Source organism: Musca domestica, unplaced genomic scaffold, assembly GCF_030504385.1.
Source record: "Musca domestica strain aabys unplaced genomic scaffold, Musca_domestica.polishedcontigs.V.1.1 33, whole genome shotgun sequence".
Classification (NCBI taxonomy): domain Eukaryota; kingdom Metazoa; phylum Arthropoda; class Insecta; order Diptera; family Muscidae; genus Musca; species Musca domestica.
Genome location: NW_026712312.1, coordinates 7,595,751 through 7,607,946, shown reverse-complemented (window position 1 = coordinate 7,607,946; position 12,196 = coordinate 7,595,751). Strand labels below are relative to the sequence as shown.

General features: G+C 34.2%; 1 protein-coding gene across 1 annotated transcript in view; it reads left to right on the top strand.

Moving 5' to 3' along the window:
* Positions 1–12,196, top strand: part of LOC101899524 (T-cell leukemia homeobox protein 3) — a 45,331-nt gene that overhangs the window by 18,748 nt on the left and 14,387 nt on the right. Inside the window, exon 3 of the mRNA XM_005180504.4 lies at positions 7,171–7,399. Coding sequence (XP_005180561.1) covers positions 7,171–7,399 — 229 coding nt within the window. The remainder of the gene's footprint in view (positions 1–7,170; positions 7,400–12,196) is intronic.

The window sequence follows — 12,196 nt, the reverse complement described above, 5'->3', positions numbered from 1 at the left end:
TTTTATTAGCCTTTTCGTATTATAATTTTTCAGCTTCTTTCCATTTGTGTTTCTATCTTTCTGGCGTATGTTGTGTGGTGATAAGGTGGCGCCTCAACGCTTCCCGTTGTCGTTGTTGCTACTTAAACTGGCTAAGCCACCATAAAGCATCTTTTCTCTGTCGAAATTGATGAATGATCGGTGTTTTTATTTATTTTCTTGTCTGCATTTCCCATGACAATCACGAAATGTAGGTGGCATATTTCGTGGCGTTTTTTGTGGTGTATCGTGGTAGGTTAACTTATGGAATTAAAATTGATTTAAATTAGAAGGTGGACTTATTTCACTGCGAGTATATCAATGTTAAAATTTGAAATACATAGTATGTAAGACTATATTTTAAAAGTAGCAAATATCAGATATTTCGCCAGCGAAAAGTCCACCTTAAAATTTTAGATTTAACAGTTCTTGTTAAGCCAACAGTTCGTGTTATGCCTTTTCAGTACTCAAAATACAGTTTAACAAATTTTCCAATGAAAATTTTGTTCATTGTACTATATTTTCGGATTTTTAAGGCTTTACATATAATTCCAGTTTACCTCTTAGAACTTAGCATTTGGTATTTAGAACTTTTCTTACAAACATTTCCAAACCCATCTCCAAAGCTCATTTCCAGATGCCTCCAGAAGCCTCAATATTAAATTTCGGAAATTAGTACCTCTCTGTACTTTTCGATAAATTACATTTTCTCTAAACCACCTCCATATGCACCGACTACACATGAACAGCGATCCTAATATCAAATTTCAGATTTCAAACACTATCTCTTCACCCCATATCAAATTGTATGAAATATGGTACTATTTACTACTTTCACTTGTAGTACATAAAACCCCTTTTATCACAAAAGGGACCCCAATACAAAATTTCAAAATTTTAGCTTCATAAGTTCACCCTAAATCAAACTGTTCCAAATTAAGAACCATTTCGTTCGAACGTTTAGAACACCTTTCCAAAACCAGCTCCAACCTTGATTCTCACCACCTTTCCAATCCTGATTCTTATACCAAATGTCAAGTTTTTAGCTCTATCCGTTTTAGTTAGGACTTTTCACCAACCCCCTTAAGTACATCTATCCTGCACTTCATCTGTGTTTCTCATTCTAAATTTCAGATTTCTAGCTCATTGCATTTGCCCAACACAAAATATCACATTTTTAAGTCCATTTGAGTAATTTTCGTTCTCTCAGTACGAATTTCCAAAGACCAAGATTAACCCCCGTGCAAACTGTGAAGATATAAGCTTGAGCCGTTTCATCTGGGCCTTGATTCTCAGTCAGTCGGTCAGTTATTTCACTACCTTTTTTATCTTAGATCAAACTCTTACTCTATTTCGAGCAATACGGCTCCCACTCTAATTTATCAAACATGGGTAACTCGGGAGCGCTCCCACACAAAACAAAAGTGTGAAGATTAAACTCTGTATAAAACGTCCCTATTTCGAGTAATCCCGCTCGCGAGCAGGTTTCACTACTCAGTGAAAAGGAGCAAGTCCGTACTCTGGTGAATAGTGAGAGAAGAGAGTTTGTCAAACAAGAGAGGAAAACAGTGAGAGAAGAGCATTTTTCAAACTAGAGAGAAATAAACTAGCATGAAAAAGTAATGATAGGAAAAATTCATTTTCAGAAATGTGAAAATAATTTTGGAATGTTTTTGTTTTTTTTTTTTTTTTTTTTGGAAATTGTTGTTAATATTAAGAACTTACAAGTGTAATATAGTCGGAAACCAATTTGGAAAATTGTGAAAAATTTTACAGAAATCCAATCCATGTAATGTATTAAATTAAAACTATATACTACAAACTTTAAGGACTGTAAGCCCAGAAAGCTACACTCGGTGCCCTCCACACTAATATAATTCGTATTGAGGAAACATAATATATTTTGTATCACTTTAAACTGAAACACATTCCAAAATTAGTAAACCCATTATAAAAAACGGATATACATTTTCCCTCTCAAGTAAACACGCGTAATTGCTTTGTGAATATTCAATGAAATTCCACGCCATTTCTCTTCTAACCCCCCAAAAAAATGGAAAAAAGTGTTAAACTGGCAAATCATGTTTTTTATTAAGGTACTCAGCCTTAAAATATCTTTCATTATTTATGAACGCTACCTCCTGTCAGAAATCAATATCATTGACACACATTTCCTCTTTGCAACGGAGTGGAGGGGAAAACCTCCACCTACGCAAATATCAATTTCAATATAAAAACCATTAAACGCCATTGAATCTTGGGTCTTAATATTTGATTGGCTTCAATTTCAATCCTTTGGAAGCATCATAAAATTTAAGCTTTAAATGCGGATGCCAACCAAGAAAACCACATATGATTAGAATGTTTTGGAAAAAGGTTTTAGGGATTTCACACAACCACACACACACACAGATACACGCCGACATACAAGGCCTTTGAGTTTGTTTATGACACGAAAGAAATTAATTTGGGGGAGGTTCTCGATGTAAAATATTCCAAAGGGATGTTTTATGGCACTTTGAAAGGAAAACTTCCTTGTTTGTTGTTGCTGTTGTTTTACATGGAACGTGTCTTAACCCCAAGGTGTAGCAGCAACCCCGTCATCGTCGTCAACGTATCCAAAGCCACGACTGAGGTTATAAACCATATGCCAAGTAATGGAAAAAGCTTTTAACATGAATAATAAATGGCAAATGTTTATGCCAAAAATATTTGTGTTCCAGCCAAAAGAATAAAAAATGCCAGGGAATCCTAAAGTTTATGTTAGATCTTGTTTGTTGTATTATAGATTGCCTTTTAAAAGAAATGTTTTGTGGCTGCAAAAAGTTTCAGAGCTTGGTCAATGAAAAATGAGTTTGGTTTAGTTTCCAAGAAAATCAAAAATATTAGGTTTAGAAATACCACAAGTCTTAAAGAAAGAAAATATATGTTTGAGATAAAATCATATTTTAAAAAATGTTTAGCATAGACCTTTGCATTATTTGTATGAAATATTAAAAATATTGATTAATTTACTTAAGAAAAACATATAGAAAAAGCTTTCAATTTTGAAAAATACTCCTCTTAACTTTCCGGGGAAATGTTTCATTATCACTATCAGGGCGACTGCATTCACTTTGTGTTTTTACAACGCTTTCATAATTAATTGTTCGATGTCAACGTATCGTTTAAGCAGCCACTCTTCAGACATAAAGGTTTGGACCTCAGAAGAGAACTGATACCGGCCAGACCAGCCACTAACTCTAAAAGCCTCAATGAGCCCCAAAGGAAGGCCACTCTCACGAGCAACGGCACCTAACTTTACGCAGACCAACCAAAAACAACAAAAGACAACCTTCATAATGAACATTTCCGCGGAGACGCCAATTATTGTACTTCGGACGAAGCTATTAAGATAAGCTGGCGACAAAACACTATCCCATCACCAACACTACCACCATCATCGAAACAACCACCAGCCACCAAAAGACAAACAAAACACGATACATGAATCCATAATAAAATTGTCGTCGAACAAATTGGAGGTTATTTGTTAATCGGGTTTAAGAAAACGAAATACGTTTCGAAATAGTTTTTCAATATTTTATTAATTATAGACTATTTGAAAAACGCGAAATGACATTCTACAAGACGGCGAGGAGGAGGAGGGGGTAAGGAAAATGGAAATTATAGTGGGGTGAATGTATGGTAGAGGAAATAAATGTGAATATATGTGGGCCAAGGACTCTGGAGTTCAGTAATAAATATGGAGTTAAAGGTTTTAAAAATGTGAGAAATAGGAATAGATTGAAACATATTTCTAAAGTCCTTCCAGAAAATGCCAATAAAAATATTACTGAAAAATTACTTCGTAAAATAAGGAGAGAGAGTGCTTAAAAACCATACCGATATTTTTAAAAGGGAGACCCAATCGTTGTAGAAGAATACAGGTAGTCGAATTGACAGAGCAGCTGGGACAATTTTGAAATTGAAAATTTTGAACCAATATTGTTCGAATTTGTAAAAATTTATTGAAAATGAATATCATAAGAAGCTTCAATTGATGTCGTATAAAACAATCTCATAAAAATCTAATCATTAAAAAAAAACATTTAAAAAATTTTAAAATATCAGTGTCGATGCATCTGTATTCCTATACCATCCCATAAAGAGGCCTCAATATCAAATTTGAGGAATCCAGCCATATTCCTTCTCTCAATACTCAATTTAGGACTTTTCGTAAAATTATAGTACACAATTTCAAAAGCACCTTAACATCTCAATACCATATACTAACGGTAGCATTCATATCAAATTTTAGGATTTCAGCTAATTTCCTTAACCCAATACCAAATTGAGTACTATTTGTACAATTATAATACACATTTAAAAAAACACCTCCACATCTTTATCCCAGATACCAACGGATAGAGAGAGATACCTCAATATTAAATTTAAGGACTTCAGCTCTATTTCCGCACCCTATACCAAATTTAGTACTTTTCGTACAATTATAGTACTCATTTCCAAAACCACCTCCATACCTCAATTCCATGTACCAACAAAGACCTCAATATCAAATTTCAGGATTTAGTACTTTTCGTACAATTATAGTACACATTTTCAAAACCACCTCGATATTTCAATTCCAGATACCAATATGAAATTTGAGGATTCCAACCAAATTCCTTCCTTTAATACTAAATTTAGTACTAATAAGTACTTTTCGTAAAAATATAGGACGCATTTCCACACGACTGCGAAATCTCAATTCCAGTAATCTAAATATAAAATTTTAGAATCGTATCTCTACCCCTTCGCCCAATAGCATGTATAGTACCATTTTGTACTTTTTGTACAATTATAGTACACATATCCAGCCTTCACATTTATATTACATATTTCCAAAACCAATTTAATATCTTAACCGCAAACACCAACAGTTAGTCAATATTAAGGAGTTCAGCTCTATGGCATTTCCCTATAGCAAATTTAGTAACATTTAGTACTTTTCGTAGAAATTGATGATGCATTTTCAAATGACCGTCAAATCTGAAACACAAATACCTTCAATAAACTAAATGTCAAATTTCAGAATTTTATCTCTATCCTTTCACCCATTACCAAATATAGTATCATTTTGTATTTTTCGTACAATTATGGTACACATTTCCGAAACCACCTCCATATGTCCGGGCTACAATTGAACATTGACCCTAATACCAAATATCAGATTTAAAGCTCTTTCTGTTCACACAAGACCAAATTGTACCAAATATAGTACTATTTTGTACATTTCGAAAACCACCTCTTTATCACAAACCTCCCCACACAGGGACTCTAATATAAGATTTCAAAATTTCAGCTGCATCCATTCACCCTTAACCAAACTGTTCCAAATACAGTAGCATTTAGTACAGTTCGCTCATTTAGTACGCATTTCCAAAAACCACCATCATATATCAGACTTACTCTCCAACCTCGGTTCTCATATCAAATTTCAAGTTTAAACTCTATCCGTTTACATAATATCAAATGGTACCATTTTAGACCTTTAGTAACATTTTACAATTTTTCGTAACTTTCAATTTCGAATTTCAAAAACTCTTTAGTGCATCTATCCTCCACTCCATCGGTGACTCTCATTCCAAATTTCAGAATTTTCGCGCATTTCGTTTGTCTAATAAAAAGTATTCAATATTTAGTACATTTTTGTACTTTCGCATCCTTTTCGTACGAATTTGCAGCAAGACAGAACCTCGTGCAAAATTTCCAGATTCTAGATTCAGCCGTTTCGCTCAGCGCTCATTCTCTCTAAAAAATAACGTAAACCCCCTTTTATAACCAAATTATTAAACCACCCTCACAAGGAGTTTCTTTCCACATTCTCATTGATACTAGGGCCCTATAAAAAAACATTATTACTACGCGTCTCTTATCGCACCTAATAAAAGCCAAGAAAACACAAAAATATTTATAACGACAATACGAAACAAAAACAGGCGCAAAGACACACAGACAGCAACCAACCAGTCACTCAGTCATTTAACGAAACAACGCCAATGTCCTAAAAGAATTTTAAAAGGTTCGTCGTCTTGTCTGTCCCTAAAGACATACCAATTTGGAAAACAACAGCCCATTCAGTCAATCAATAAAATCAGCAGCCCAAAAACGAAACGACACAGTCAGCAGCACAAATGAGGGGTACGTTGCTGCTATCCACTGGACAGTCTGGGTCATTCAGCCATCCCATCCCAGCCAGTCAGCCAGCCAGCCATCAGTCGACAAACTAACCGGCCAGTTATCCGACAACCGAGCAGACTGTCATTCATTTTACTTAACGCGATATAACTTCTTTTTGTCACAAATAATATGACTCAACGTCATGGAAATACGGCAACAAAAACTAACAACAACAACACCTCAACGGCGGTGAAATAAAAATTGTCGCGTGTTTTCATATTGGATGTAAATGACACTGTCTGCTGTCCTATAAGGCAGGCCAAATGGCCTGCCGGGGTCTCTCTATTACACCACTACCACAGCTATTAGAGTCTGCCTAGTTTCAATTAGACTTTTCCAGCCAAACAGCCACTGAACAGCAAAACAGACTAATTGATTTCTCAGCGGCAGGTACACCAACGCAACGCAACACAACGCCGCACAAGAATAACAACAACAGCAATGAAATTACTATCGCTATTAATGTTGACCGATAAGTCTACTTAAAGTGGCCAGTAATTAAGCCGACACATTTATCCTGGGCAGGAAGAGAAAATATCCTTTAAATGATTGTGGGCCTTTGATGTACACAACTTCTTCCTTCATTTGGTGCTTGTATTTTTCATTCATAAAATTAGGGAAAACTCCTGGTGCAACCCTCACAGATGTGTTTGGAACAGGTAACGAGGTAACGCTGTGCGTGCATTTTCCGGAAGTAAAACTCGGAAATGGCTTGTTATCAAACTGTGTGGCAACAGGATAGAGGGAGAGAGAGAGAGAGATAATTTATGGCTGCACTTAATTGTTGTGACCGCCCTCAAACATTTGACAAACAATTAAAGGATAAAAATATAATTTATGAAAGCAACTAAGAGGGGGCGTTAGATAAACACTTTGTAGCCTTTAGTTGGTTATTAAGTTTAATTTCATTTTTTTAATTTTCCCTTTCAGCTGCATTTCCAATTGCCCGCCGAATTGGCCATCCTTATCAGAATCGCACACCACCCAAGCGAAAAAAGCCACGCACATCATTTACACGCATCCAGGTGGCTGAGCTAGAGAAACGGTTTCACAAGCAAAAGTACTTGGCATCAGCCGAGAGAGCGGCCCTGGCTCGAGGTCTGAAAATGACAGATGCCCAGGTGAAGACATGGTTCCAGAATCGACGAACGAAATGGAGGTGAGTAAACTCGAAATTTTTAATATATATTTTTGACGGGTTCAAAAGTAATTTGAATACAGAAAAAAATATTCTGAAATTATAATGAGGGCGGAAATATTTACACCTTTTCCTCGAGTGGCCTGAGCGGTTTTTAAAAATTTTGGAAAGTAATTTATATATTGTCGGGGTTATGCTTTTGTGTTCCATATGTCATCTACACTTTTTATTTAATACTTGGAAACTCCTCCAAATGGTCTTGTGTAGATATCTAACAATTTAAAAGGTATCAGACGGTTTTGCCGCCAATGTACGATTATTTAAATACATTTTCACTTCTGTTATGATAATACAAATTGTTCTCCCCCTAAGGAGTAGGTTCCGAAAGAATGGGACAATATTGTCCATATCGAATCTGACCTAAATAAATGTTGCGACATGCCAGGCTTGAACTAAATCCTTCACTCTATATGAGATATGTAATAATTTTTAGAAAATGCTTAAATGTGAGTGAGGTACCAGATATAGTCGATACCGGTAATTACAAGGAAATCGAACATTTATATCCAATTTTATGCGAAATTATAAATTCCATATTCATCTCAGGCTTCTGGTTGACAGACATTTTTAGATGTAGAAAGTTGTACAAAATCGCTGACATGACAGATAAAAATATTGACAATTGTGACCCTTTGTAGATGAGGTACTAGAATGGGTTCAAAGGTATATATCCTCTTCACAATAGATTTTGAAGAGAGTTGAATGGTTACTTGAGCGTTTTGATTTCAAACTCTTGTGGGAGAGATACCGGAAGCAATGGTCCGATCTCTACCATGTCTATAACAGATCTTGTGTAGATGGAAATATTGAGATGTACTAAGCCTGAACGAAATCGAATTTTAATTTTGCGTTTTATGAGCTTCGTGGATATTCAAAACGTTGACCCTTTGTTAGAAGCAGATTTTGTGTTTGTAGAAATAAAGGGATGTGTGAAAAATGAAGAGAACCAAATTTTTATTTCTTTTATATAACCGTTTTGGTTATTCATAACTTTGACCCCTTGTGGAGGTGGTACCAGGAGGAAAGGCCCGATCTTCAAAATCTTTCAAACAGATTTTCTGTTGATAAAAATCTGAACGGAATCGGATGTTAATTTCGGATGTTGACTCTTTGTGGGGGAGGTACTTGATGGAGTGGACCGATATCGTCCGCCCTGGCCTAGCACTGATGCAAATATTAGGATTTGCAAAGTTGGAGCAAAATCGGATTATCCTTTCTGCTTCTATGCAATAAAATTTGTTTTGAAAATGTTGACCTTTTGTGGGGAAGGTACCTAAAGGAGTGGACTGATATTACCCATCTCTGAACTCGATCTAAATTACATAATAATATTACGATGTACCAAGTTTGGACCAATCGGCACTGAATTTTCATAAAATAAGAAGCAGTTAAATTAGTGCTGAAACTTCTGAACCTCCAATTGTTTCCAAATGAATTTCTGTGTACGTCCCTGTATTGTTGTACGAGGCCTATATCACACGAAATTGCAGTAAACAATTTTGGTCGAAAGAGAATTTACACATTTTAAAAACAAGGTAAAATTATACTTCGAGTGTTGTTGTTGTTGACTAGACATAGCTTTAAAGTAGAATTTTACTCTTCTCTGAAATAAGAAAATAGTTATGGTATCTCAACAAATATATATATCAAAACTATTCTGGTCAGGAATAACATTTATGGGGTATTAGAAAAATATTTTGAAGTTGTGGAGGGTACAATGACTGTAGAGATGGTTAAGGGGAAAGTATCGATTTTAAGAAAAATCTTATTGTTAAAAAAACACTAAAAGCAACCAATAAACATTTGGCAATTAGCAAATTACAAATAAAAATTAATTTTGAATTTGAATAAAATTCAAGACAATTTTCTAATTTCAAATATAGTTGGCGGGAAAATCAAATTTGTTGAAGACGAATCCGCAAAAAAATTCCATATATAAAAAGTTGACATTTTAAATTAAATTCAATAAATGGTCTGAGAACATAAAACAACATTAATAATAGATTAAAAGTTTTAATCAATCATCATCTAAGCCAGTCATGTTTATAGAGGCCCCCATTATAATTTCATTTACATTATGGCCACAATTAGCATAACAATCTAAACGATTTTTATTTAGTCTGTGAATGTGTGTCACACACATACAGACACGCGTAATACATGCATGCACGATTGGTGATTAAGTCATTTATTGTATTGTCATTAATTAATTCCTAATGAGAATTTAACTATTGAGGCAACAGCAACAACAACAAACATTAGTTCTTTTGTTTTAAATAGAATTGGAAAAAAGTAGTTAAATTTTTGTTATTCTTTTTTATCTAAAATCGGTAATGCGTCATTAATTGTGTCTTTTGTTTAATTTCGTTGTTGTTGTTGTTGTTGTAATATTTATTAAAATGTGTTATTAATGAGACATAAAATAAACATTTATTTTACTTTTTTTGTTTTATTAACATAACATTAGTAAGCCCCACCCACCTCAGCCATCAGTTATCGAAATATTGCCGATAATAGGCAATTAAAATCGTATCAAACTATGGCAGCCAGACAATGAATTTGCCAGATAATCATTGTCAAATGAGAAAAATATTAATAATTACACACACGCACGCGCACACACATACAACTAATATTGATCACCTAATAATAATGGCTGCTACTTTGAGGGGAAATTAAATTTCATCAAAATCACAAGCCTTTGAGGTGTGGGGAGATTTTAGTGCAAAAAACAATCAAATATGTCAGGATCAAATTTACTTATTTTTAAATGAAAATACGAATTGATCATGTTTTGTCATTTGGATTTAAAGCAAATGAAATGGACCGTCATTATAAAGTAGAGTTATTGGGTTATAATTTCAGTCATTTTAGAAATGTTCCGATATTACCATTAATGTCATTATAAAGGTTCTCATCTCATTTTCAGGCCAATTTGAGTTACTTAGAATTTCACTTTCCTTTTCGAAATAGGCTCATCTTTTGGCATAGCATCCAATATTTTAAAATCAGTAAACTGTAATGTAATATACGTGTTCGTGTTAATCGATGGCCCTCATAAAGAGGAGAGGGTGGTTTTAAATATGTTCAAGGTTATATTTAATCTGATAGTTTTGAATATCTATATGTAAATTACCTCCTTGCAACTTTTTTTTTAATATGTTATTGGGATGTCGAAGGTTCTTGTCAAATCGACTGTTATTAGGTACTTCGGGTTCGTAGAGGACTATAGACCTAATCACATATAATTTTTAATAATTTTGTTACAAAAGTTCGCCCCCTTTTCCGGAATTTCTGTGATCCCTTCAGAGTTAGATGCAACATTACACGATTTTTTTTTTTTTTTTTTTGAAAATATTACTTTGCTATTTACTAGCTTTTGAATTTCTTGAAAGCATAAGCGAACACATTAAAATAATCGACATATAATTCCATCAAATTTTATATCATTTGCATTTTTTTAAGTATCTGAAACTGATTACTTATTTCACTTAATCTATGTCCAGAGTTCAGAAATTATCGCCCGAATTCGAGTAGAGAGTGAAAGCTGTTCGAATCCACGTACTCCACCAATAACATTTGCAATTTTTTAAATATCCGGAAACTAATAATTTATTTTATTTACTCAGAGAATGTTTTTAGCTGATCTCAGAAATGTTTCCTCAAATTAGTGTGAAACTGAATAGAGTGAAACTTGCTCGAGCGGGAGTTCTTCTACAAGTAAAAAATTTAGCATACTCCATGTTACTATGTCTTTCAAATAAGAGCGAGTATTCTTTGCTCTATTTCGAGTGGAAGTGAAATTCGTTTTATGTCGAGTGCTCTTTCATTACACCCACAGCCATATGGCTACAGAGGGAATATATTATTTGATATAGCCAAAACGTGCCTCATCGAAATAATGGTTTTAGACCCTACGTCTCTTTGGACCAAATACGTTTCAGGACATTTGGAGTCGATCTAGCGATGTCCATATGTCTGTCTGGCTGGTGCACGCGGTAACTCTCGAAGAGAATATCCGCTCCTTCTTGTACCTCCCCCACAAAGGTCAAACTTTTCAAAAAATATATATATTATATTGCACAGAAAGAGAAAGGGAAATCCGATTTTGCTACAATTTTACTAATCGTAATATTTCTATCAGTGTTAGGTTAGGTGAGAAATGGCCAATACAAAGGGTCAACATTTTAAAATATTTTAACTCTTATAAAATGTAATGTAAGAGTTCGATTGTTTTCAAATTTCACAAATCATTGACAAGAAACATATGATATGCCGTCGGCATACAACTTCGAGGGGTTCAAAGCGTTGGCAGTTTAATGTGGGTGCATTGTGGGCATCGCAGAATTATATGTTATTGTTTTTTTATTTCATTAAAAAACAAGTAAAAAAGACGGTTGGTTCAGCCGTTCCACCATTTGGAATGAATTTGGCAATTTTCAAAAAAATAAAATCCGTTAGGAATTCTGTTAAAATCTTAATCTAGGCATTCTAATTCATAGACATTTATTCAAATGCGAAACTTTAATATCATCAAAATACCGAATATCGAGAGGTACCGTTATATGGGGGCTATACGAAGACGTGAACCTGCACAGACAATTTTCTGTCTTAGGCTGTAGTATTCATTACAAATAGCAAATTTGAAACAATTTCGGTAAATATTTTCAGAAGTAGTCTTCTTTTACGACCTTATGTAGGCCTTGTTATGGACTATATAAAACATATTTTTAAAAATGTTATTATTGTTAAACCTTA